Source organism: Hemicordylus capensis, chromosome 6 (assembly GCF_027244095.1).
Source record: "Hemicordylus capensis ecotype Gifberg chromosome 6, rHemCap1.1.pri, whole genome shotgun sequence".
In the NCBI taxonomy this organism is placed as follows: Eukaryota; Metazoa; Chordata; class Lepidosauria; order Squamata; family Cordylidae; genus Hemicordylus; species Hemicordylus capensis.
In genome coordinates, this window is record NC_069662.1 from 45,009,784 (window position 1) to 45,033,218 (window position 23,435).

Sequence of the window (23,435 nt, forward strand, 5' to 3'; positions counted from 1 at the left end):
AAATGACTAAAGCAGAGGTGAAGAGCATACTAGCAGTGGGACTTGTTGGGGGCCGCTTATGGGGATATACTGTTACTACTACTGCTGTTCATATACCACTTTTCAACAGACGTTTCCAAAGCGGGTTACATACAAAAAATGAGTAATAAATGAACAAGATGGTTCCTTGTCCCCAAAGTACTCACAATCTAAAAAGAATACGAATACGAAAAATATTTATATACCACTTTTCAGCAAAAGTTCCCAAAGCAGTTTACATAGAGAAATAGATGGATCCTTGTCCCCAAATGGCCCCGCAATCTAAAAGAAACCTAAAGTAGACACTAGCAACCACCACTGGAGGGATGCTGTGCTGGGGCTGGATAGGGCCACTTGCTCTCCCCCCTGCTAAATATAAGAGAAACACCATTTCAAACGGTGCCTCCTCGCTCAGTTAGCAGGGAAATATTAGCAGGGACATGTCTGGCCTGCCCCCTTCACCCGCTTCCACGTGGTCCTGCTTGAAAACATGTGGCTGACCAAGGCCTTTCAACGTGATCTCCCTCCCTAGTCCCAGAGACGTTGGGAGCAGGTGTCATTTCACAATGGAGTGAGCTAAAGGCCCTCTGCACAGGTTCATCCATCTATATTTTAATGTGTGTTCCAGTACTAAATCCTGGTGTGGGGGGGAAACAGGCTAGAGGGCTGAGCCCTGATCACCTTCAATCTTGCTGACGCCTCAGCACATTCCAGTTTTGAAATTAAGCATTTGTACTGTTCCCCTTGTTTAGACCTCCTCTGTGCCGCATCCTTATTTCTTGTATACTTTCCTCCTCTGGCTTACAGACGGGCTTAATATTTATACATTTGCACATTGGAGAGCCATCGTAACAGCATGAAATAACAATGATGGGAAGCTGTAACCATAAATCCAAGGGTCTTTATAAGCACACACTTCTGCCAGGCGGAGGGAAGGGTGTGTTGCTGCCTTTCACAAATGTGTGCAAGGTGAGGCTCGCAGTAGAAGGACCAGCCTAGACGCTAAACATGTTGATCAGACAGAGCTGTGTTGCAAAGCCCATTATTATTGATCCATGCCACACCCTGACTGGTAGAAAGCCTTTTCCCAAAAAAGAATTGCCACAGCTGCGGAAGTGTTCACAGAAGCAGCAGGCTCCCGAAGAGACTGTTTGGCATTATGTAAGAGAACATTTTTCTTAATCCTATTTATCTTTGAGCTGTTTTTGTACTTTTGAGAAAGGCAGGGTTTGAAAAGGTTATATATTAATAGGCCATTCTCTGTGCCACATCTACAAAAGCCATTTTTAAAAAAAAAAAGTTTGGTGGTAGAGCACTTGAGATGTCGTCCTTCAACCCCCACCTACCACCCTGCTCCTTGCCTGGCTCATCACTCTGTTTTGTGAGCACATGGCAGGAATTACCCAAATGAAAGACAAGCTGGGTGTCAAGGGGGTTTAAACAAATGTTAATCTGGAGAGGGGTGTGTGTCTGTGTGTGTTTTAAGTGGGTCTTTGTTGCCAGAATGTGAAATAGAAACAGTAGGATCACTTGCACAACCCTGCCATCAGCAACCCAGGGAGACAATTGAGGTCCTAGGCCAGGGGTGGGGAACCTTGGCACTCCAGCTGTTTTTGAACTACAACTCCCACCATCCCCAGCGACAATAACTGTGGCTGGGGATGATGGGAGTTGTAGTTCAAAAACAGCTGGAGTGCCAAGGTTCCCCACCCCTGCTGAGAAATGAGCTGCAATGAATGTCTTGTGGTAGCAGGCATGATTTGTCCCCTTAGCTAAGAAGGGTCTGCCCCGGTTGCATATGAATGGGAGACTAGAAGTGTGAGCACTGTAAGATATTCTCCTCAGGGGATGCAGCCGCTCTGGGAAGAGCAGAAGGTTTCAAGTTCCCTCCCTGGTAATTCCAACATAGGGCTGAGAGAGACTCCTGTCTGCAACCTTGGAGAAGCCACTGCCAGTCTGTGGAGACAACACTGAGTTCGATTGATAAATTGTTTGACTCGGTATGTGGCAACTTCCTATGTTCCTAATGTACGAGGGGAAACAAAAGTCCCTCTAAATCCCAAAAGGCACAGTGTAAAATCTCCCCCGCGAAAAAACCCAACCCTGGAAAATGTCTTGACCTGGTTTTGCCCACCAAAATTATAATGCTGAACTCAATCTTGGAAGTACAATTTACATTAATATGCTTTGAGAGGAGGGCCTGGTACCCAAACTAGGCAATTATGGGGGGTTGCTGCTGACTCTCCTCTATTTGGTAAATTCTAGAGAAAGCAAATGTGATTTTGTGCTCAGCATTTCCTCACCTCTGGTCTGCTTCATTGGATGCGGCTTGTGTGGCAGGGAAACATTGAGTGTGATGTGTCACATTTGCCTTTTGCTAGACTTTACAGTGGAAAGTGTAGACTGGCAGCAGCCATACATCCCCAAACCTCTAGTTTGGACTTCAAACCCATGTTTTGAAACCATTCACACCTATTTTCCATTAAACTGGACAATTTCAAATGCAGTAAATTAATCAAATGTTGCTTCACCACTGTTCCCCCCACCCACCCACCCAGGCTAAATCTCCACATTCCTGTCTCCATTCCCAGTAAACATGCTTAAAAAAAGGCTAAAAGCCTCTTTTCTCTGGCTTTTAACTGAAATTAATTTTAAACTGTTTTTATCCCATGAAAATGTATTAACTTTTTTGTTCTGTGAAATTATTTTGTTTTTACTCTGTTTTATATTTGTTGTGTTTTTAATTGTGTGCACCGCCTGGAGATACGTGTGTGTGTGTGTGTGTGTGTGTGTGTGTGTGTGTGTGTGTAAATGGTAATTAAATAAAAAGGGAAAGAAAGAAAATGTCACTTAGTAAATGTCCATCTTTATTCATCCAGGGTGGAGTAGCTAGTGTGATCTGCGAGAGAAAGTGTGTGCTTGTTGTTGCTGTGGGGATGTGTAATTCTCCTGCTTGCTGTCTCTCATTGTAATTTGTATGCCCCAGGAGACAAGCTCAAGACCTTTATCGAGCTTCTGGTTTCACACTGAAAATTGCAAAGATTACTGGATGAAAGTATTAAGATTCTCTCTTGCAACCAGCAAGGTTTTTTGCATAAACAGAAAAAAGAAACCTTTCTTATTTTGAGCCTCACTTGTAATGGCCAGTTGAAGAACTTTCACAAGATAAATATTTAAAAAACAACCTGCTTATTCCTTACTCCCAGGCAGACAGGTACATAAAACGCATTGACGCAAGTGCCCCATTTCCACATTCAGCAAAATGAGGTTATAGAAGCTTGAGGTGGTAGAGTGGACTGTAGCACTTTGGGGTACAGGTGAAGAATAACACTTGGGAATTCTCCTCTATATTTAAAAACAAAAACAAAGTATCCGGCAAGCAGAAAACTAGCAATGTCTAGATAAGCAATCACCCTGCTAGATTTTGGTTTCTCCCCACTTTTCGTATGTGTATGGGTGCCAACCTCCTACGCTACTGCATGTCATTTGGTCCCTTCCTCTGAGTCATCAAAGTAAAATTTCGTACACAAAATAAGCAACAGCTTGCTATTTTACTTTACTTTTTACAGTTTGCAGAACGCAGCTTTGTAATGTGAAATTGATATTTTTTTAAGCACACGAGTATACACAACAAAATGAGCACTGAAAGCACCAGATACTCTCCATTTTATGTAGTATTTTCTGTTCTCTTGCCAGATGAAACGACGTTTGAAGCAGGAGTCAAAGTCCAGATCCACAGTCAGTCTGAGCCACCATTTGTTCAGGAGCTTGGGTTTGGTGTGGCACCTGGGTTCCAGACGTTTGTAGCCACGCAAGAACAAAGGGTGAGTCCTGCTTTGCTCACATGCTTATTTATTCTGATTGCACAAAAAGAAGAGATGCTGCCTTGCTTGCATATCCTTTGTAAGAATCCTAGACAGAAGTGACCCAACCATGAGGCAAGGTGAAGTGGCCTGGCCCCCTCAGATGGGAGATTATGGTTATCGTAAAGGGTGGGAGATCGGGAGACACGCAGACATCTGATCCTTGAAGCACAGTCCACAACAGGAAGTTCTGTACAACCTCATCAATACAGAAGGGTTGCTTTGGGCATCAAAATAATCATAATAATTAATTACTTTTCTATTCTACCCTTCTTTCCAAGTAGCTCAAGGTAGAATACAAGATTATGCCCCCATTTTATCCTCCCAGCTGGCCTGTGTAGTAGATTAGTCTGACAGGTGGTGACTTGCCCAAAGATAGATACCGAGCTTCATGGTTGAGTGGGGATTTGGTTAACCCACTCCTACTCTGACATTCTAACCACGATACTTCACTGGGTCCCAGTGTGTTGATCCAGCCTAGTGCACTAGTATGCAGAACTGACATAATGGGTGGGTTCTCACAACCTGCCCAACACCTCCCAACCAGGGATTGAGATATTTGCCCAGCACCTGCACTCCCAATCTCTGGTGGTAAGAACCCAGAAATGTTGCAGCAGTGTTGGGTTGGCACCATGCCAACCTGACACATAAACAGGATCAGTAATCTAGGATTTGCTCTCTGGTTGCAAATCCTGGCTATATGTTGAGTTGGCATGGTGCCTATCTGAAACAGTGCCGTTGCTGAAAATTCCCGGGTTCTTATGATTGGAAATTGGGAGTGGGCTCATCATGCATATCTCCCAGTTTCTGTTTCCCTGCAGTAGTGGAGATTGTGAGAACCAGCCCACTGTTTGCAGACATTGAATATATAATCTGAAGTGGGTTTGGAATTACACAAATCTGACCTGGAATGTGCAGATTTAGAATGCAAGCCCCCAAATAAATTAAAAACAAAATGAGTTTGACTTTGCTAACCTTGAGAGCAGATCTCTAGCACATTTTGAACTGTCTATGGAAAGAACACTTGCATGTCTTTGGCACATTTTTAAAGCAGTCCGGTCATGGAAACAGGTTCCTACAGGTAGATCTGCTGTTATAGAAACTCAGAAGCCTGCTACACGAAGAGTTTAAAGACTGTGCAGATACACAGATGTAGTCCCATAGGCAGAGCCAAACCAAGACATTTTGGTATCAGAGGACCTAACTAGACAGCATGGCTACGGTTGATCTTCACCCCTCCCTCCAGCAAAGTCTTGTAAAAGAAACTTGTAGCGTGATGTCACTGCACTTACTGTTTCCTTTGCAAGCAGCAGCCAGTGAACTGGAATAAGGGCAGAGAAGCGCTGATGTCACATCATGAAGTTCTTTTGCTAGACATTGTTGGTAAGATGCATGAGGGAAACTCTGCGTTGGTGCCAGTCACAAATTCTCAATAAGGTCTACTTGGCCTCAGTTTTCTGACGTAGGGCCTGAGCTAGTGTCCCGTCTCCCCACCCCACCCCACCCCACTCATTTTTGCTGCCTCAGGTGGCGAATATGGGGTGGGAATTTCAGTGGTTTCTATGGCAGTGCTCTAAAGCAGTGGGGGGTAGCAGTAGTCCTCCTAGTGGCTGGCAGTCACCATTTCCCTCCAGCCGCCCCTGCCAGCACTACATGATGATGTAGCACCAGTTCACTGGTGCATTCTAGGAAGCGTGTGGAATGGTGGCTTCTGGGAGGATCCAGTGTAAGCACCATAATACTGGTGATGGCGGCAAAGGGGGAAAGTGAGGAAAGAAAGGGCAGGCATAGTTGGCCCCATGGGGACTTTCTTTCTTGGCACGTAGCTCCAGTAGGGGCCTGATCCAGCTCAGGAATGTGGTAAGAGATAAGGCTGAAGTCCTCCTATAATCCTGCTACAGTCCCCATCCATGGGAGGGGCTGATCCTTTTAAAAATTATTATTAAGGTAAGCCCAGCAGCAGTAATAATTAGCTTTATGCTATGTCTAGTTTAGACCTTGGGGCTTGTGAATGTAGAGCTAGAATGAATTTTAAACTGCAAAAATTTGGATAGGTGCAAGTCTTGGCTAACTAGATTTGCCTTGCGTGCATGCACGCACAGTTGGCAGTTGAATCTGACAGTTTCCTCCCATTCACCCTTATTCAGATTTTAAGATTTAAGGGTTTGGAGATGTTTCAGGAACAGATAAGATCATACCAGTCCCAATTAGGTCCAATTATGTTTGGCTTGAAATATTCAGTTGAAATGTTCCATCTCTCCTGACATTGGAAGAGGAAATCTTTATGGCAATATTCACAAAAATTGCACATTTGCAAGTCAGGAATGGGGGAATCAGGTGGCAGTTGAAGATGCAGAGGAGGTGAGGCTGTGTTGATCCATGAAAGGCTTTGATGAGGGACTTGAAAGAGAAGAGAGAAACAGCAGGACAAAGGTGGAGGGTAGAGAGTGTTCAGGCAAAGAGAGCAGCGGGGAAGAAAGAATGGGAGTGGGAGGAAAAAGACACAAAAGAAAGCCAATAGCAGATGAGGCCTTTGGGAAAGGCATTAAGCTGGACTCCTGTGGGAAATAACCAAATCACATCAGAAGTGATGGGTAATAATCCTGCAGGACAAGTAATCTCATGTCCACATTCAAAAAGATTGGCAGATGTTTCTAGGGGGAACATAGGAAGCTGCCATATACCGAGTCAGACCATTGGTCTTTCTAGCTCAGTATTGCCTACACAGACTGGCAGCAGCTTCTCCAAGGTTGCAGGCAGGAATCTCTCTCAGCCCTATCTTGGAGATGCCAGGGAGGGAACTTGGAACCTAGATGCTCTTTCCAGAGCACCTCCATCCCCTAAGGGAGGTAACTTACAGTGTTCCCATGTTGCATTAACTGCTGTAATTTGATCTGTACTGGATGTTTGTGGTTAATGATCTTGTGTTCATGATTTTTATACTGCTTTTATGCTGTTTTTGTTTTATTTTGCAATTGTACACAAGTTTGGGTGATTTCAATCAGAAAAGCAGTATGAAAGTAGATAAATAATTAAAATACAGCTGCCATCCTTGCTTATTGCAAGCAATGAGCATCAAAGAACATTAATTAACCTCACTCAGTTGGATCATGGCTACATATAGAAAAGTTAAAACCAGCACTTTCAATTGGTCACCAAATTGCTTCCAAGTTCAATGTAAGTGGTACAAAACAGGTTGAATGTCAGCACACCTCTCTATAGCTAACAAAAGGCATGCAGCGGCATCCTTTACCAGTCCAAACTGGTTGTCTTCAAGGGCAGTCCCACATAGAACATGTTACCGTAGTCAAGCTTGGAAGTTACAGAAACATGAATCAGCATAGCAAGGTCTGTCTTGTCCAGAAGGGGAGAGAGCTTTTACACTCCTAGCAACAGCTAGCAGCCTGCTGCTTGTCAAGAGGCAAGCCTGGGTCCAGGAGTATTCCTAGTCTTTTTACCTGCTCAGATAGGTTAGCTGCCACCCCAGCTATCACAGGCAAATTCCCTCAAGGCTGCTGGTATTACTCACTAGCATTACTCCCACCATATCTGAATTCAGCCTTAATTTAAACACCGGCAGCTGCCGGGCTGCACCATATCTTACTTGAGCATAATTGCTCTGGGCTCTTGGGACTAGGGAGGGATGCATGTGTGTGCAGTGACAATCAGCATGAAAGGTTCCTCCATTGTTCCCCTAATTGATGGGTTGTGAATCACAGTGAAGACAAACATCTATACTACAAACCTTTATTGATGTTTATACTGATGGAATTGTTATTGGTTCCCCCTTCCCTCCCACAAAGAATCCTGGGAATTGTAGTTTGGGAAGGGTGCAGAGAATAAGAGATCCCTAGTGTTCACCCCACCTCACAGAATTAGCTCCCAGGGTTCTCCAGGGAGAAGGAATAAATATTAGAACTGTTTAAGTCTATAATATATAGATAGGCTGCAGGGAAGGTGTTTTACCATGCAAAGCTTAAATTGCCTTCGAGGCTCACTTGTCTTGCTTATGTGAATGTGTGGTTGCTCTTAACACGGAAGGAAAAGCACAAGAGAGGCATCTATGATTCAGATGAGATTTCTGACCAGTGCAGGTTTTTCCAAAAAAATTATTTTCAAGTTATTTTCAAAAAAATTTAAGGAATTAAGAAGGTTTCCTTAAAAATGGCTTTAATCCTTGTGTTAAAATGCCCCAAGTTTCCATTGTACACTGTAGCACCTAAGCGTATAGAATAGCTTCTGGGTTTCTCACTCTCTGATGCTGCCTTAACCAGCAGAGGTGGACACACTAAACCAGGAGCAAGCAGGGTCCAGGACCGTGACTGCCATGCTGGGCGAGACTGTTTTCTGCTGTCTCTGGCACAGCTTGTCCTCATTACTTATAACAAGGGAGGGGGAAAGGACAACAGGTTCCGCACTGGAGCAGCATTGTTGTCGTCGCATGCAACTAAAGCTCATCTCATCCGGCCAGATGCTTCCATTCACCAACCACAAACATGAGCAAAGCAGCCCACACGGCTTGCATGACAAAAGCAATAGAAATCCCTACAAGATTTGCTAGCTAATGCACCAGGTACACAGCAGCTGGAGCCAGGAGGGATGCTGATAATGCCTCCTGCTCAAAATCCTGTTCTCTGGGATCAATATGCTCTGAATTGTCTATGCTATACCACAACGGAAGGAATTACTGGGGTCGGAAAACCTTTCTTCCACAGACCCATTGCGCCTTGTTACACTGCCAAAGGCAGGTGTGTTAAAGAAGATGAAATGTTCCCTAAAATGGCAATTTCTGCCAATTCGGTCGTAAAAATTTAAGAGGCTTCAATTAAACAACAGGTTAGAGATGCTGTGGCGATATTGGGTAGGATGGCTCAAGTGTGCCTCAGAGACCCGTCTCGTGAATTGTTCGCACAGGATGGAGGCCATCAAATCTTGAGAAAAAGATTTCAGATGCTGGTGCCTAATTTCTAGGAAGAGGAGACAGAAAATGCAAGGCATATCCTCTGACCCAGAAGCCCTGTATAAGGGTCGAATAATCCCAAGATAAAACACACTTGACAGACAGAGCAGGGGGAGGCTTATCCAGAGCATATCATGAGAGAAGACACAAAGGCAGGAATAAGAGAGAAAATCAACAATACTTGAGCTTGTGTAGAATGGAGTAAGTAAAAGGAACTTAAGCTGCACGTGCGGGGAGAGGTGGTACAAGATCCCTCCACCGGCAAAGAGGTAGAAAGATTTATAATGATACAAACCTCCTTCCTAACCCAGTTGGGAAGGAGATTTGCATAGCTGAAAAGCTCTTCACCTCTTTGCCCATGGAAAGGTCTTGTTCTGTTCCTCCCACCCCCCAGGTCACCTGCTTAAACCCCTTCTCACTTATTTTATTGGTTGCCTGGACCAGTTTACATATGTAAGACAATGGAGTGGCAAGGTGTTCCTGGACTGTGCCTCTTGGTGAAGAGCAGACACATCTTGGGGAGGTGAGCAAGCTTTTCTAAGCATCTAGCCCTTCCCCCCTTCATACCAACTAACAGGAGGAGGGGAGATTTTCAGGCGCTGGTTTCTGTTTAAGGGATAAGTCCTATCTCTATGTGTGTGTTTGTAATTGCAAGGGTTAGAATTTGAAAGGGTTAGATAACTCCAGTGTTTGTTGTTTGTCCCTGCAAGGGTTAGAATTTGCAAGGGTTAGGTAACTCTGGTGTTTGTTGTTTGTCCCTGCAAGGGTTAGAATTTGCAAGGGTTAGCTAACTCCAGTGTTTGTTGTTTGTCCCTGCAAGGGTTAGAATTTGCAAGGGTTAGCTAACTCTGGTGTTTGTTGTTTGTCCCTGCAAGGGTTAGAATTTGCAAGGGTTAGCTAACTCCAGTGTTTGTTGATTATCCCTGCCTGGAGGGGGTGGAGTCAGCTAGGGCTGGGGGATGGCCCACATTCCTTTGACTTACATCCTGTGTCGGTTGGAAGACTACTCTCTACATAAGAGGTTTAGGACTGAGAGCATAGCGAACAGGAATAGCAAACAGGACCTAGGAGTTTAGCGGGAAGTGTGCGGGGGAGCCTGGAACAAGCCCCAGTGATCACAAGGAGACTGGTGGAGAAGAGAACGTAAGTCCAAATCTCTTCCTCATATTCTTGGGCAAGGGTGCTTGGACAGTAAATACCTGACCATTATAGCTGAGACCTATCCTTCTAATAAGTTATCTCTAAATACTGTAAACAGCCAACAAAAACAGTATGAAGATAGAAGGCCAGCAGGGGAGAGGGCACTTCCCAATGTATTGCACAGAGTTCCACATGTATGACTATTTGCCCCATGGGCAGAAGTCATGGTTGTGTGCTCGGTGCAAGGAGCTCCTGGCTCTCAGGGATCAAGTTCGTTCCCTTGAGACCAAGGTGGCAGATTTGGAGAAGGTCAGAGAGGCATGTGGACGAGACCTTCAGAGACGTGATAGACATCCCACTCCAGGGCTGATAGCTCCTCTGCTGTCAGGGAGAATGAGGGTCTCGGGCAAGAAGGACACCGGTCTGAGGAAGAGGGAAATGCTCCTTTAGAAGGGACCCCTTCCGTGGATGATGAGCCCATATCCTCTCGCACAGGGTCTATTCCTCTGGGGGGTGGGGGCCTCCTTGTAGTGGGTGATTTGATCATTAGAGGTATAGAGAGATGGGTTTGTGACACACGTGTTGACCGCACGGTGACTTGCTTGCCTGGTGCGAAGGTTGCGGACATCATGCAGCGTCTAGATAGGCTTTTAGGCAGTGCTGGGGAGGAGACAGCTGTCGTGGTGCATGTCGGCACCAACGATGTGGGGAAATGTAGTCGGGAGGTCCTGGAAGCCAAATTTAGGCTGATAGGTAGCATATTGAAGTCCAGGACCCACAAGGTAGCATTCTCAGAAATGCTACCTGTTCCACATGCAGGTACAGTGAGACAGGCAGAGCTGAGGGGTTTCAATGCGTGGATGAGACGTTGGTGCCGGGAGGAGGGGTTTAGATTTATTAGGCACTGGGATACATTTTGGGGTAAGCAAAGCTTGTACAAAAGGGACGGGCTGGACTTGAACCAAGATGGAACCAGACTGCTGGCGCTTAAAATCAAAAATGTTGCAGAGCAGCTTTTAAAATGATGCCTGGGGAACAGCCGATGGGAGCTGGGCAGTATCCCGTTCAGCAAAAGCCATCATTTAAAGTGCGAGGGTGCAAAGGATTCAGATAAAACAGAAGGGGACAGAGCAGTACCGCATAAAGAGCAGACGGGAGACTGTGCCAGCTGGTCAAACAGTCAAAAGAAAGATAGCATACACCAGGTGAGAGATTCAGCGTATAGGTGCTTATATGCCAATGCCAGAAGCCTCCGAGCCAAAATGAGTAAGCTGGAGTGCTTGGTGGCTAATGCAGAAATAGATATAGTGGGCATAACAGAAACATGGTGGAACAGTGAGAACCAGTGGGACACTGTTATCCCTGGATATAAATTCTATAGAAAGGACAGGGAGGAGCGCCTTGGAGGTGGAGTAGCACTGTATGTTAAAGAAGGCATAGACTCTGACAAGCTAGAAAACCTAGGTGGACTGGAGTCCTCCACAGAAACCCTGTGGGTGACCATACAAGGCCTGAAAGGGAACGTGTTACTGGGGACGTGCTATCGCCCTCCTGATCAAAACACTGACAGTGACTGGGAGTTGCAGCAGGAAATCAGGAAGGCGTCAAGGAGAGGCAGGGCTGTAATCATGGGTGACTTCAATTACCCACACATAGACTGGGTAAATTCACAGTCAGGTCATGACAAAGAGGTCAGATTTCTAGATACAATAAATGACTGTGCCCTAGAACAGTTGGTCTTGGAACCGACCAGAGAGAAGGCAACCTTGGACTTAATTCTGAGTGGCACCCAGGATCTGGTGCGTGATGTCAGCGTCATCGACTCTTTAGGGAACAGTGACCATAGTGCCATCAAATTCAGCATACATGTGGGGAGAGAATCACCAAGGAAGTCTAACACAGACATTTTGAATTTCAGAAGAGGAAACTTCTCTAAAATGAGGAGTATAGTGAAAAGGAAGCTGTAAGGAAAATCAGGAGAGTCACTTCGCTCCAGAGTGCATGGAGTTTACTCAAAACCACAGTACTAGAAGCCCAGTTAGATTGTATACCCAAAAAGAGGAAAGGTACCACTAAGTCCAGGAAGATGCCAGCATGGCTAACGGGTACTGTCAAGGAAGCCATAAAAGGGAAGAAGACTTCCTTCCTAAATTGGAAGGCCTGTCCAAATGAAGAGAACAGAAAGGAACACAAACTCTGGCAAAAGAAATGCAAGGCAACAATAAGGGAGGCGAAAAGAGAGTTTGAGGAGCATTTAGCTAAAAGCATCAAGGGGAATAACAAATACATCAGAAGCAGGAAACCTGCCAGGGAGGCAGTCGGACCATTAGACAATGAGGGAGTGAAAAGGATTAGTAAGGAGGATATGGAGGTTGCAGAGAAGCTAAATGAGTTTTTTGTGTCCGTCTTCGCGGCAGAGGATACTGAGCATATACCTGTTCCTGAACCAGGCTTTTCGGGGATGGCAGCTAAAGAACTGAGCCAGATAGAAGTGACGAGAGATGATGTTCTAAACTGTCTGGGAAAACTGAAAACTAACAAATCACCAGGGCCGGATGGCATGCATCCAAGAGTCCTCAAAGAACTCAAATGTGAAATTGTTGACCTCCTTGCTAAAATATATAACTTATCCCTGCAATCAGGTTCTGCACCAGAGGACTGGAGAGTAGCAAATGTAACACTGATTTTCAAGAAGGGATCCAGGGGTGATCCGGGAAATTACAGACAGCTTAACATCTGTTCCAGGCAAATTGATGGAAAGCATCCTCAAGGATAAAATTGTAAAGCACATAGAAGAACAGGCCCTGCTGGGAGTGAACCAGCATGGCTTCTGCAAAAGTAAATCTTGCCTCATCAACCTTTTGGAGTTCTTTGAGAGTGTCAACAAGTGTGTGGATCAAGGTGATCCAGTTGACATAGTATACCTGGACTTCCAGAAAGCTTTTGACAAAGTTCCTCATCAACGACTCCTCAGGAAACTTAGCGGTCATGGGATAAGGGGACAAGTACATGTGTGGATTGCGAACTGGTTGAAAGACAGGAAACAGAGGGTAGATATAAATGGAGAGTTTTCGCAATGGAGGGAAGTAAGAAGTGGGGTCCCCCAGGGATCTGTACTGGGACCGGTGCTTTTTAATTTATTCATAAATGATCTAGAAGTAGGGGTAAGCAGTGAGGTGGCCAAATCTGCAGATGTTACCAAACTCTTTCGGGTTAAATCCATAACTGATTGTGAAGAGCTCCAAAAGGATCTCTCCAAACTGGGGGAGTGGGCGACAAAGTGGCAAATGCGGTTCAGTGTTGGCAAGTGTAAAGTGATGCACATTGGGACAAAGAACCCCAACTTCAAGTATATGCTGATGTGATCTGAGCTGTCGGTGACTGACCAGGAGAAGGATCTTGGGGTCGTGGTGGACAGCTTGTTGAAAGTGTTGACTCAGTGTGTGGCAGCTGTAAAAAAAAGGCCAATTCCATGCTAGGGATCATTAGGAAGGGTATTGAAAATAAACCTGCTATTATTATAATGCCCTTATACAAAACTATGGTGCAGCCACACCTGGAGTACCGTGTACAATTCTGGTCACCACATCTAAAAAAGGACATTGTAAAACTGGAAAAGGTGCAGAAGAGGGCAACCAAGATGATCGGGGCCTAGAGCACCTTTCTTATGAGGCTAGGCTACAACACCTGGGGCTATTTAGTTTAGAAAAAAGACGACTGCGGGGAGACATGATAGAAGTCTATAAAATCATGCATGGTGTGTAGAAAGTGGATAGAGAGAAATTTTTCTCCCTCTCCCATAACACTAGAATCAGGGGTCATCCCATGAAATTGATTGCCAGGAAATCTAGAACCAACAAACGGAAGTACTTTTTCACACAAGGCATAATCAACTTGTGGAATTCTCTGCCTCAAGATGTGGTGACAGCCAACAACCTGGAAGGCTTTAAGAGGGGTTTGGATAACTTCATGGAGGAGAGGTCTACTAACAACTACTAGTCAGAGGGCTGTAGGCCACCTCCAGCCTCAGGGGCGGGGTGCCTCTGGGTACCAGTTGCAGGGGAGTAAAGCAGGAGAGAGGGCATGCCCTCAACTCCTGCCTGTGGCTTCCATTGGCATCTGGTGGGCCACTGTGCGAAACAGGATGCTGGACTAGATGGGCCTTGTGCCTGATCCAGCAGGGCTGTTCTTATGTTCTCTTCAGAGTGAGTGATGGGGTGGGATTTCAGGTTTGTTCTCTTCTGTGAGAAGAAAAAAATCCACTGCACATAGAAAAATAATACCTTGGGGAGAAGGCTGGTCTGAACCCATCTCCTTGACAGGCTACATTTCTAAACACAGGGAAGTGGGTTGGGGTGCATTCAGAAATGTGGTCTCCCACCTGTAGGGTTGCCAACTGTCCCTCATTATGCAGGATGTCCCTCATTTCAGGGATGAAATGTTGGTCCCTATAGGGGCAGCATTTGTCCCTCATTTTGGTGGTGGGGGGAGCAGCTTCCTATTTTGAGAAGGTTTTGGTTGAAAGGTGGTGTAACTTGAATAGGTTTTAAATAATAACAATGCTGGCAACCGCCCTGAGCCAATTTAGGAAGGGTGGTATAAAAATCCAATAAATAAATAACAATAAATATTCAGTAGCATATAGTTCAATCACATATACATCAATGATACTCAGGCTCTTGATTACCATTTCATATACCTCCTGGGCCACCCCAGCCAGTCCCCTCAAACTTGTGTCCCTCATTCTGGCAATGAAATGTTGGCAACCCTACCCACCTGCTACTTCTAGTGACTTGGAAGAGTCACTTGGACATAGGAAAAGTTTTGCCACTTGATTCTGCTGTCTACATAAACTGTCTGGCCTTTGCAGTAATGCCATTTAAAAAAAAAAACAACAACAACAACCCACCACAATATATTACATTCCCTGTAGACAAGAAGGTGTGGAGGGAACTAATTCAAGAACAACGGTGTAAGCTGCCTTCCTTGGGAGATGGCAGAAGGGGATGGCAAGGGACAAATGAATGAGCAAACTGTAGCTCAGGGCTGCAGCCTACTAATGACACCTGAGTGACAGAGTGGCATGTTGTGTGAAGGCTGCTTTGGGAAATCATGTGAGTATTGCAGCAATTCTGTTTGTACGTTCCTGTGCAGTGTCTCATTAATGAACCCAGATTTCTGGCTATTAGTTCACTTGGAGCAAAAGGCAACTGTTTTGCAACCTTGTGGGAAGGAAAGGATAGGCAGACAGCTCCCTTCTGTGGTCTAGGCATGGCAGCGCGCTGGAGACATCAGACGTGTATTTTCCCTTGCCTAGAATTTATAGATTTGAAGTTGTCCACTTCTTGCATCTTTGAAGGCCTTGGTTGAGCTCTTAATTTTTAACAGGGACCACACTGTGAACTGAGCTGGGGCTGAAGGACCAGCAACCTGGCTCTGCCCACTGACTCATGCCCCTTTAAGGCTTGGCAAGGGGCTCTTCCACCCCTCCTACTAGTAAGGAGAAGCATTGGCAATTTCATTTGAACCTCACTTGCTCACTCACGAACCTCATTTGAACCTCACTTGCTCACTCCCATGTTCTAATGTCTGTGCTTCCGCATAGGAATCAGCAGCTTTGGTGTATATTGAAAGGTATCCTGACAGAGATACCATTGCTGGGAGGTTTTGTTTGTTTTTGTATAAATAGTTTTTAAAAGATGTTTTATTATCCATAACTATAACACATACGAATAGAAAAGAACAATTACAACTAACTTTAGGACAAGAACTTGTTCAACAGGGCTATTCTTGTCCCTGTAACAGGGATGTAATGCCCTCTGAGTGATACAAGAGCTTGTACCCTTCAAGAAGAAAAGAGGCTTCTAATAATTAAGCTATATCCCTGTTAGACTTCGGCCTCTGTGGAGGGATTGAAAATCCAGTCTTCTGTTTTCAGCTGGATAAGTAAGATTAAAAGGAACATGATAGAAGAAGATAAAAGGGAAACAAGAGGTGGGAAGGAAGGAATGGGGGATAAATTGTTGTGTGTCAGAGCAGGAAAGAAATCATGGTATCTCATCACAGCAGTTGTGGTTTGGGGAAAATATTGTTGCTGTTCATACTGGGTGTGAAGAGGGTTACATGAAATGTAGCTCTGTTTGGAAATAACATTTTGGAGCTGAGAGAGGGTAATGCTGTGGGCTTTCTTTAATAGGTTACAGAGCCACAGGGAGGAATAGAGTACAAGATGGTGGGGGTGGGGAGGCTTGACTACAGCAAAATAATGCCCCATAGGAAGGAGCTAACTGTACAATATGTGCAAACACACATATTAGAGACCACTAATCATGGTTTTATTTTTGGGAAAGCAGCCTTGGGAGAAGGCAGTTGCAAGCAGAGAAGCTGCAAAGGAGGTGTGCTTAACCCTCTTCCAATCTGCCATTTCCTCATTCCAAAGTTCTTACTGATTGGAAATACAGCAATTAGTCCATTCACCGTGGTGGTGGAATATCTTTCAAAGTGTTCAGTAAGAAGGGGGGTAATCATTAGGGATGTGCACGAAGCGGATTCTGCATTTCATTTCAAGAATGAAAAACAAAACTGTAGAAACGTTCATAAAAACAGCGGCCAAGCCAGCCGTCTCAACAAAACAACTCAAAACATTTCAAGTGTTTCGGCCATAGGGAAATTTTAAACAAATTTTTAACTTTTCCCTCAAATATTCATATGATCCTATGGGGGTTTTGGGAAAAGGTTTTAAATTATCTGCTTGCCCATTTTTTTTGTGGGATGGTGGTAGGTAGCACCCACCATGCCCTACCACACAACCCATTTTGCTGTCCCTAGGAGTGACCCACGGGGAACAGTGCAGTGTTTTGAGTTTCTCTATTGTTCCTTATGGCCGGAATAAGCTGCACTCTCAGTTGAATGCATCTTGCAACCTGGCCTTGAAAAACAGTGCAAAAGCAAACAGTAAAAGGGAATCTGTCCCTCCCAACACAGAACAGACATTTCAAACACAGTCCAAATGGCCAAAAAAGAATCACTGACCCAGAATCCACTGTCAGCCAGAGTGCTTGCACTGCAGTAACATCCTTGGCACAAGATGCTCTCTCTCACACAATTATAACTCCTTAAATTGTGCCGTCAAGTCAATTTTGACTCCTGGCACCCACAGAGCCCTGTGGTTTTGTTTGGTAGAATACAGAAGGGGTTTACCATTGCCTCCTCCTGTGCAGTATGAGATGATGCCTTTCAACATCTTCCTATATCGCTGCTGCCGAATATAGTACCTGCGGGGATTCAAACCGGCAACCTTCTGCTTGTTAGTCAAAGATTTTCCCCACTGCGCCACTTAAGGTGACTGTGACTCCTTACTTCCTAGTATTTCAACAGCTGCCACAGCAGCACCCATAGTAGCAAGCATAGCCATAAGCTCAACTTCAGCCACATTTTGAGTTAATCTCAAGGTCAGACATGGAGCTCATCACAGCAATCACCGAGAAATAGCACAGAGAGAGAGCGAGAGCTGCCACAATCCATTTCTTGCCAAACACTATCTCACAAACAAAACAAACCACAACCCAATGAAGGAAGGTACCCAAGTTCTGCCTTTGTCAATCTGAGATCCAGCAAAACCAGATAGTTATAGCAGCAATAGCACAGCATATTATACTTGGTGCTGAGAAAAGAAAGCTAGAAACTCAAACCTTCCTTCCTCCTTTCCTTTCTCTTCAAGAGAGGCATAAGTGCTCTCTCTTCCTCCCAGTCCCTTTGAATACATTTTTAAATCCCTCCAAAAGTGTTCCCTGCTCCCTCCTTCCTGCCCCGAGCCAATGGAGACATAGTTGCCCATGACAACACTTGATTTGTATGATAACAAGCCAATTCTCACAGATGTAAGCCCTGAGATTACAAAAATTGTAGCTAATTTTTTCTATATTGCCATTAGGTTAAGGTCTCAACTAAGTGCTTAATTGTGGAAGCTGTTTATGGTTTTTAAACTAATTTCTTATGAAAGACTATTTTGTTTTATTGTGTTTATCATTGTTGTATTGGACATGTTTGTTATTTCTATTTCTGCTGGCCAATGGCTGTAATAAAATTGATGATGATAACAAGCCAACCAAGAAGCAAGGAGATTGCAAGCCAATCAGAAGCCAGTGCCAGAAAACCAGTCAGCAAGGGGAAACAGGCCTCCAAAATGGCACTCGAAATGTCAAAACATTTCTATCGAAATGGGGTTATTCCTTAATAAGCATCCATGCTTTTAGCTATAGGAAGCCCTAACATATGGATGATGTGTTAGGTCCATGCCAGATGTGTAGTTACATATATGAGTGGTGGTGTGGCTAAGGGTGTGAGTCATGAGGCGGAAAGCTCCTCAGTTCAAATCTCAGCCAAACCTCAGTGATGTGCTTACTAAATGGCTTCAGAGAAACTATTATTTCTCAGCTTCAGCCCCAGCTCCTGTTGTCTGCACTGTGGGCATAACCATACTGGCCTCCCCCACATAAATGTTGTAAAGATTACTAAGGTAATGTTTGCAAAGCACTTTCAACATGCTACAGTGCTGTGTAAATGCTAGATAATGTGTATTATGATGATGATCATTATTTATTTCATTCCAATGAAACGCCCCACAGAGCATTGCGCATCCTGTCATGGTGACATGTAATGCTTCAGAAGGGAGGAGAACACCAAAGGCACAGGATAGCATGACCCTTGGGATTTGGATTGTAGCTTTGCTCCTTTGCACTTGGCCCCTGGCAAAATGCCACCCAGACGGCACTTGGCCCTCGATAGTAGCTTTGAGGAAATGGAGCATCTCTTCCTTCTAATCTCTCTTTTGGCAGTGCTTGTTTAAGATGCTACTAATAGAGACACGCTCGGGTGATAATGCAGTTGCTTGAGACACAACAAGGGAAATGGCGAGGCCCATTGATCAGAACACAGTGTCTAAAGCAAAGTAATTATTTGGGGGCTTGGCAATATTATCACTCTTTGTACGGCCGACCAGCTGTTGACAAAGGAAAGTCTCCTTCCAAGACCTGCCATGACTCCCATCTCTCTCTCTCTTTTTTTTGCAGAGAAATGTTTACACTTTTGAGGGTCGGAGCCAGATGGCCATGGAGGGGTGGAAAGACAGTAGGGGCCTCTTCTGCCCTGCTTTCACAGGCAGGGCCTTGGCCCATAGACAAAACTCCCCTTGGGTAGAGCCCAAGCAGGGCAAATACCCCACCCACATAGTCTTAGCAGTGAGGGCAAGCAAAAAACTGGGCCAGGGTAGTAAGGCTGTTTCTGAGGACTTGCAGTCCCCATGTAGTGGCCTCCAGGACCACCAGCAGATTTGCAACCTGGCTGAGATTGTGTAGAGGTACTGATGGTTTGAACAGGTGTTTCCACATGGGGGTTGTCCATCTGCATAACCACTGCAGCTCAGAAAAAGTCTGTGCTCACATGAGCCATACTTATGTGGCTGTGCTGTCTCATACAATCAGGCCATCTGGCTTCGACCTTCAATGTTCTACATGAGTGTAACTGGGCCATGAGCATGTGAGGGATCTCTGCACACCCAGAGACAATTTGGTATGGATCACCAATTGGTATGAACCTATCCTGAGAGTAGTAGGGGCAGAGTTGGAGATGAGCAAGGAATGTTGTGGCCTAGGGGGCTTGAACCTGTTACAAAGGAGACCTGGTTAGCAGTGTCAGGTCACCAATAAGATGTATAGAATTGAGGTCAGCTTCTGCCATTTGCTTTTCCTTAATCACATAATTAAGATCCATGCCAGGAGGTATCTAGTAAAATGGGCTCCTCTGTGTAATGCAGTCTTCTAACTAAATCTACAAATATTATAGGTCTACCAATATGTGACTGGATTTGTTGGCAGGCAACTTTGGAAGAGGGGATTTTGAGCCACCTTTCCCCCTGTTCTCAGAAAACTGGGTGAATAAATGTCCCCCCTGTGAGGAGCTGTGCCCAAGTGCTCATCTCTCACTCAAGGAGGCAATATTCCGTGCTATATTTATTGACTTATTAAAGCCTTTGGGATCTTTGGACTGTTGACACCAGTAGCTGCACTTGTACAGTGGAGCTGCCCAGATCTCTTGGGTGGCCATGTGCCCAGAGGTTTGGGCTAAACCACTGAAATTAGACTGTACACAGTTTGAGACTGGATCCTGTCCTGGTGAGCTATCTGGTGTTATGTACAGTTTGGCCTCAGAGCCCACAGAAGGAATCAGGGCAAGCAATATCAATCAATGCAATTGTCACGCAGGATGAAGCCTCTCGATTGGAGAGGAGGGCCGGTCTTGTGGTAGCAAGCATGACTTGTCCTCTTAGATAAGCAGGGTCCGCCCTGGCTGAATATGAATGGGGGACTAGAAGTGTGAGCACAGGAAGATATTCCCCTCAGGGGATGGAGCCACCACTCTGGGAAGAGCAGAAGGTTCCAAGTTCCCTCCCTGGTTTCTCCAAGACAGGGCTGAGAGAGATTTCTGCCTGCAACCTTGGAGAAGCTGCTGCCAGTCTGTGTAGACAATACTGAGCTAGATGGATCTATGGCCTGACTCAGTATATGGCAGCTTCCTATGATTAGCCAGGTCTGGCATAAATACTAGGCGCTTGTCTTCTAAGCCTTACCTGGTCAGCAGAGACGTACCCTCAGCCTGCTATGTTTCAAGCCATGGTTTCAGTTCTAGCAACTGCTAGATCCAAGGACAGAGAACACACACACTCCTGATCTAGACTCTGGCATGACCTGGATCTAACAGCACTGTGTATCAAGGCGCATCGTGGAGGGTATAATTAAGCATTCAGTCTGTGCTGTTCCCACAGACGCTAGGCCTACTCAGAAGCATTGTGGCTCAAAGCCAAAGCTAGCTAGGCGAGAAACTCCAACTGAATATGTGATCATTCCATCATTTCCGATTCCATCACCTACAATGCAAACATAATTTAAAAACTTAAAAAGATTTGTGTAGAAGCAGGGCTGGAGCAGACGCCGAGGTCATTGGAGATGACGATTATTTATTCTCCTTTATTGTACCGTCTGCAACATATGGGTGTCGCTCTCCCACTCCAGATGACTAAACGGCGGCAGATGCCGCACTATTATTTTGCTGGAGGAATGTAAATGAGGCGTGGAGGCCCTCTAAAGGCACTTAGTCACTGTCATAAAGAAATTCTTGATTTGTCCACTAAAAGCCTCTGCACTAATGCTCAGAGCTTCACCCTTTGGGCCAGTGGGGAGGCAGGGGTGGGCTTTGGTGCAGGACTTCCTCCTCTGTTGATCCAGCACTTAAAAGTTGGAGAGACGAGACTCTCACATTCATAGAGCTGAAATTAACTGAGATAAGGCGGTGAGAAATTCTAAGCCAAATGTGCATGTGGGAATTCTCATCTTGAAATCCAAGTTGGTGTAACAGTTTGTTTCAGCACTTTCCTAGAGTACTCTCTTTGTTTTCTTGTGGTTTAAGGTTTATTTAAAATTCAAGAACCACTTTGATACCATAGCTTGTCAGGACCACCTTGTATAAATGAAGCTATAAGCTACTTTTATATAGCTTCATCTTTTTAATTCCTTTGTCCGCTGTGCTTTTCCCCAAAGGATATTAAATTTGTATTTTATTTGCAAATAAGCAAAAAGTATACTTTCAAATAAGCATTTGTAAATAAGTCCACCCAAGTTAGTAGCTATAAAGATATTGACTAGCCCACATTGGGCCTTTGTGGCATGTTGACAACCTAAAAACGAACCAGCTATCTTCCCAGTATACAAAAGCTTCTCAGCCTGACTGCTCTGGCATCATCCTTACTCACCAGATAGTACAATGCAAACTGAGATATTTACTCCAAATGGGTAGAAAGTTGCATAAGAATTTAGCTGGCAGCCAGAAGGAGCCTTTGGAAATTATTTGGCATTAAATTCAATTGTTCTTGTGTTAATGATATTTATTTTCCACATCTTGTTTGGAAGCTTCTGCATTCAGAAGGATTTCTCAGTACATCTTCTATGTTTCCAATTGATAAAAAAAGTAACATTCAAAATGGAGTTCACTCTTGTGAACTTCTTGTGGATCTCATAATACTTCTATGGACTTGATATACATGGAGGACTTGATATACACGTGGATCTACTATTGCCAGCTATTAATAGGAGTTTACAATTGTACTAGTTCAGTTGTGCCTAATACAGTGGTGCATTAAATGTGGTATGTGTGCATAGTTGGAATCTGTTCATTTTGTTTTGCAGTCATTCTTGCTTACTACAGGTGACCAGACAAGTGACTGTGAGAGCACAGAGAGAATAAGCTGTAAGGATCTGGACTGCAAGAAACATAATTTAGGGCTGCAGTCCTAACTGTTTATCAGGAAGTAAGTCATCTTGAACTCAGTGGGACTTCCTTCCAAGCAGTGTTCCCTCTAAGGTGTACGCACGTGCATGCGCTCTCAAGTTTTTTGATGTCAGCTCAGTTAATTTTCGATCCCACTCAGGTTGAATCAGGAAGGCCCCATGCTGAGTGCATATGCTCATACAATGCCTTAATACTGCTGCCCAGAACACAACTCATTCTGCACAGAGATTAAAAAAAAAAACACTAGAGAGAACACTGCTTCCAAGTAAAGATGCTTAGTACTAGACTGGAGTGAGCTTGTAAGTTCTGCCTCAGTCATATGAAAGGGACATGAATTTCACCACAGGGTAATGAGGTAGGGAGGATAGCCTTACTTAAGCTACTCCTTAAGCTTAAGATTTTCTGTCTTTAGGGGCTGAATTTCATTTTTTTTCCCTCAGAGGAAGTGACTCCTAGCCACATGCTGATTGGAGTTTTCTCTCTTTTCTTGCAGCTGACGTACCTTCCGCCTCCGTGGGGCTCGTGCCGTTCGTCGGACTTCGGCCTGGACTTCTTTCCCATCTATAGCATTACTGCGTGCAGAATAGACTGCGAGACCCGCTATGTGGTGGAAAATTGCAACTGCAAAATGGTTCACATGCCAGGTATGTCTTGGGGGATTGGCTGCAACAGCCTCACGGGTGCCTTTCCTCTGGTTTCAGAAGTAGCTCTTGTCAAGCCAGAGGCATGAGGAAGTGAAACAAAACTGGATGGATGGGTGAAGGTGAAGGTGAGGCAGTCTGTGGCAAGTAGGCGTGTGCAAGAAACGGTTTGACCCGAATCGGTCCACTGTGAACTGGGACGGTTCAAGCAGTTCAATTCTGAACCGGACCGCCCTTCAGGAAAGAGGGCTGGTCCAAGACCGAACTAAACCCAGTTCAAAGCAAACCGGTTCAGAGGTTCAAACCACTGGTGAGGATGGCATTGGGGGCTGGAGCGGCGGCGAGAGAGACACCTTTAATAGTAAATCAAACAGTCCTTTCTAGCGGCACCGCTGCTCCAAGCAGCTTCCAGGTGTGGTAGTGGCACTCTCCCCCCTGCCCTTGCAACCGTGCAGGTGGCACAGTTCTGGC

The 23,435-nt window shown here is 45.0% G+C and overlaps 1 protein-coding gene across 3 annotated transcripts in view; it reads left to right on the top strand.

Annotated features, from left to right (window-relative positions):
• The window catches only part of ASIC2 (acid sensing ion channel subunit 2), a 528,145-nt gene that overhangs the window by 483,981 nt on the left and 20,729 nt on the right, over positions 1 to 23,435 (top strand). For all 3 annotated transcript variants that reach the window (XM_053260546.1, XM_053260548.1, XM_053260547.1), the window contains exons 3-4: positions 3,715 to 3,842; positions 22,817 to 22,967. In XM_053260546.1, the coding sequence (XP_053116521.1) occupies positions 3,715 to 3,842; positions 22,817 to 22,967 (279 nt within the window). The remainder of the gene's footprint in view (positions 1 to 3,714; positions 3,843 to 22,816; positions 22,968 to 23,435) is intronic.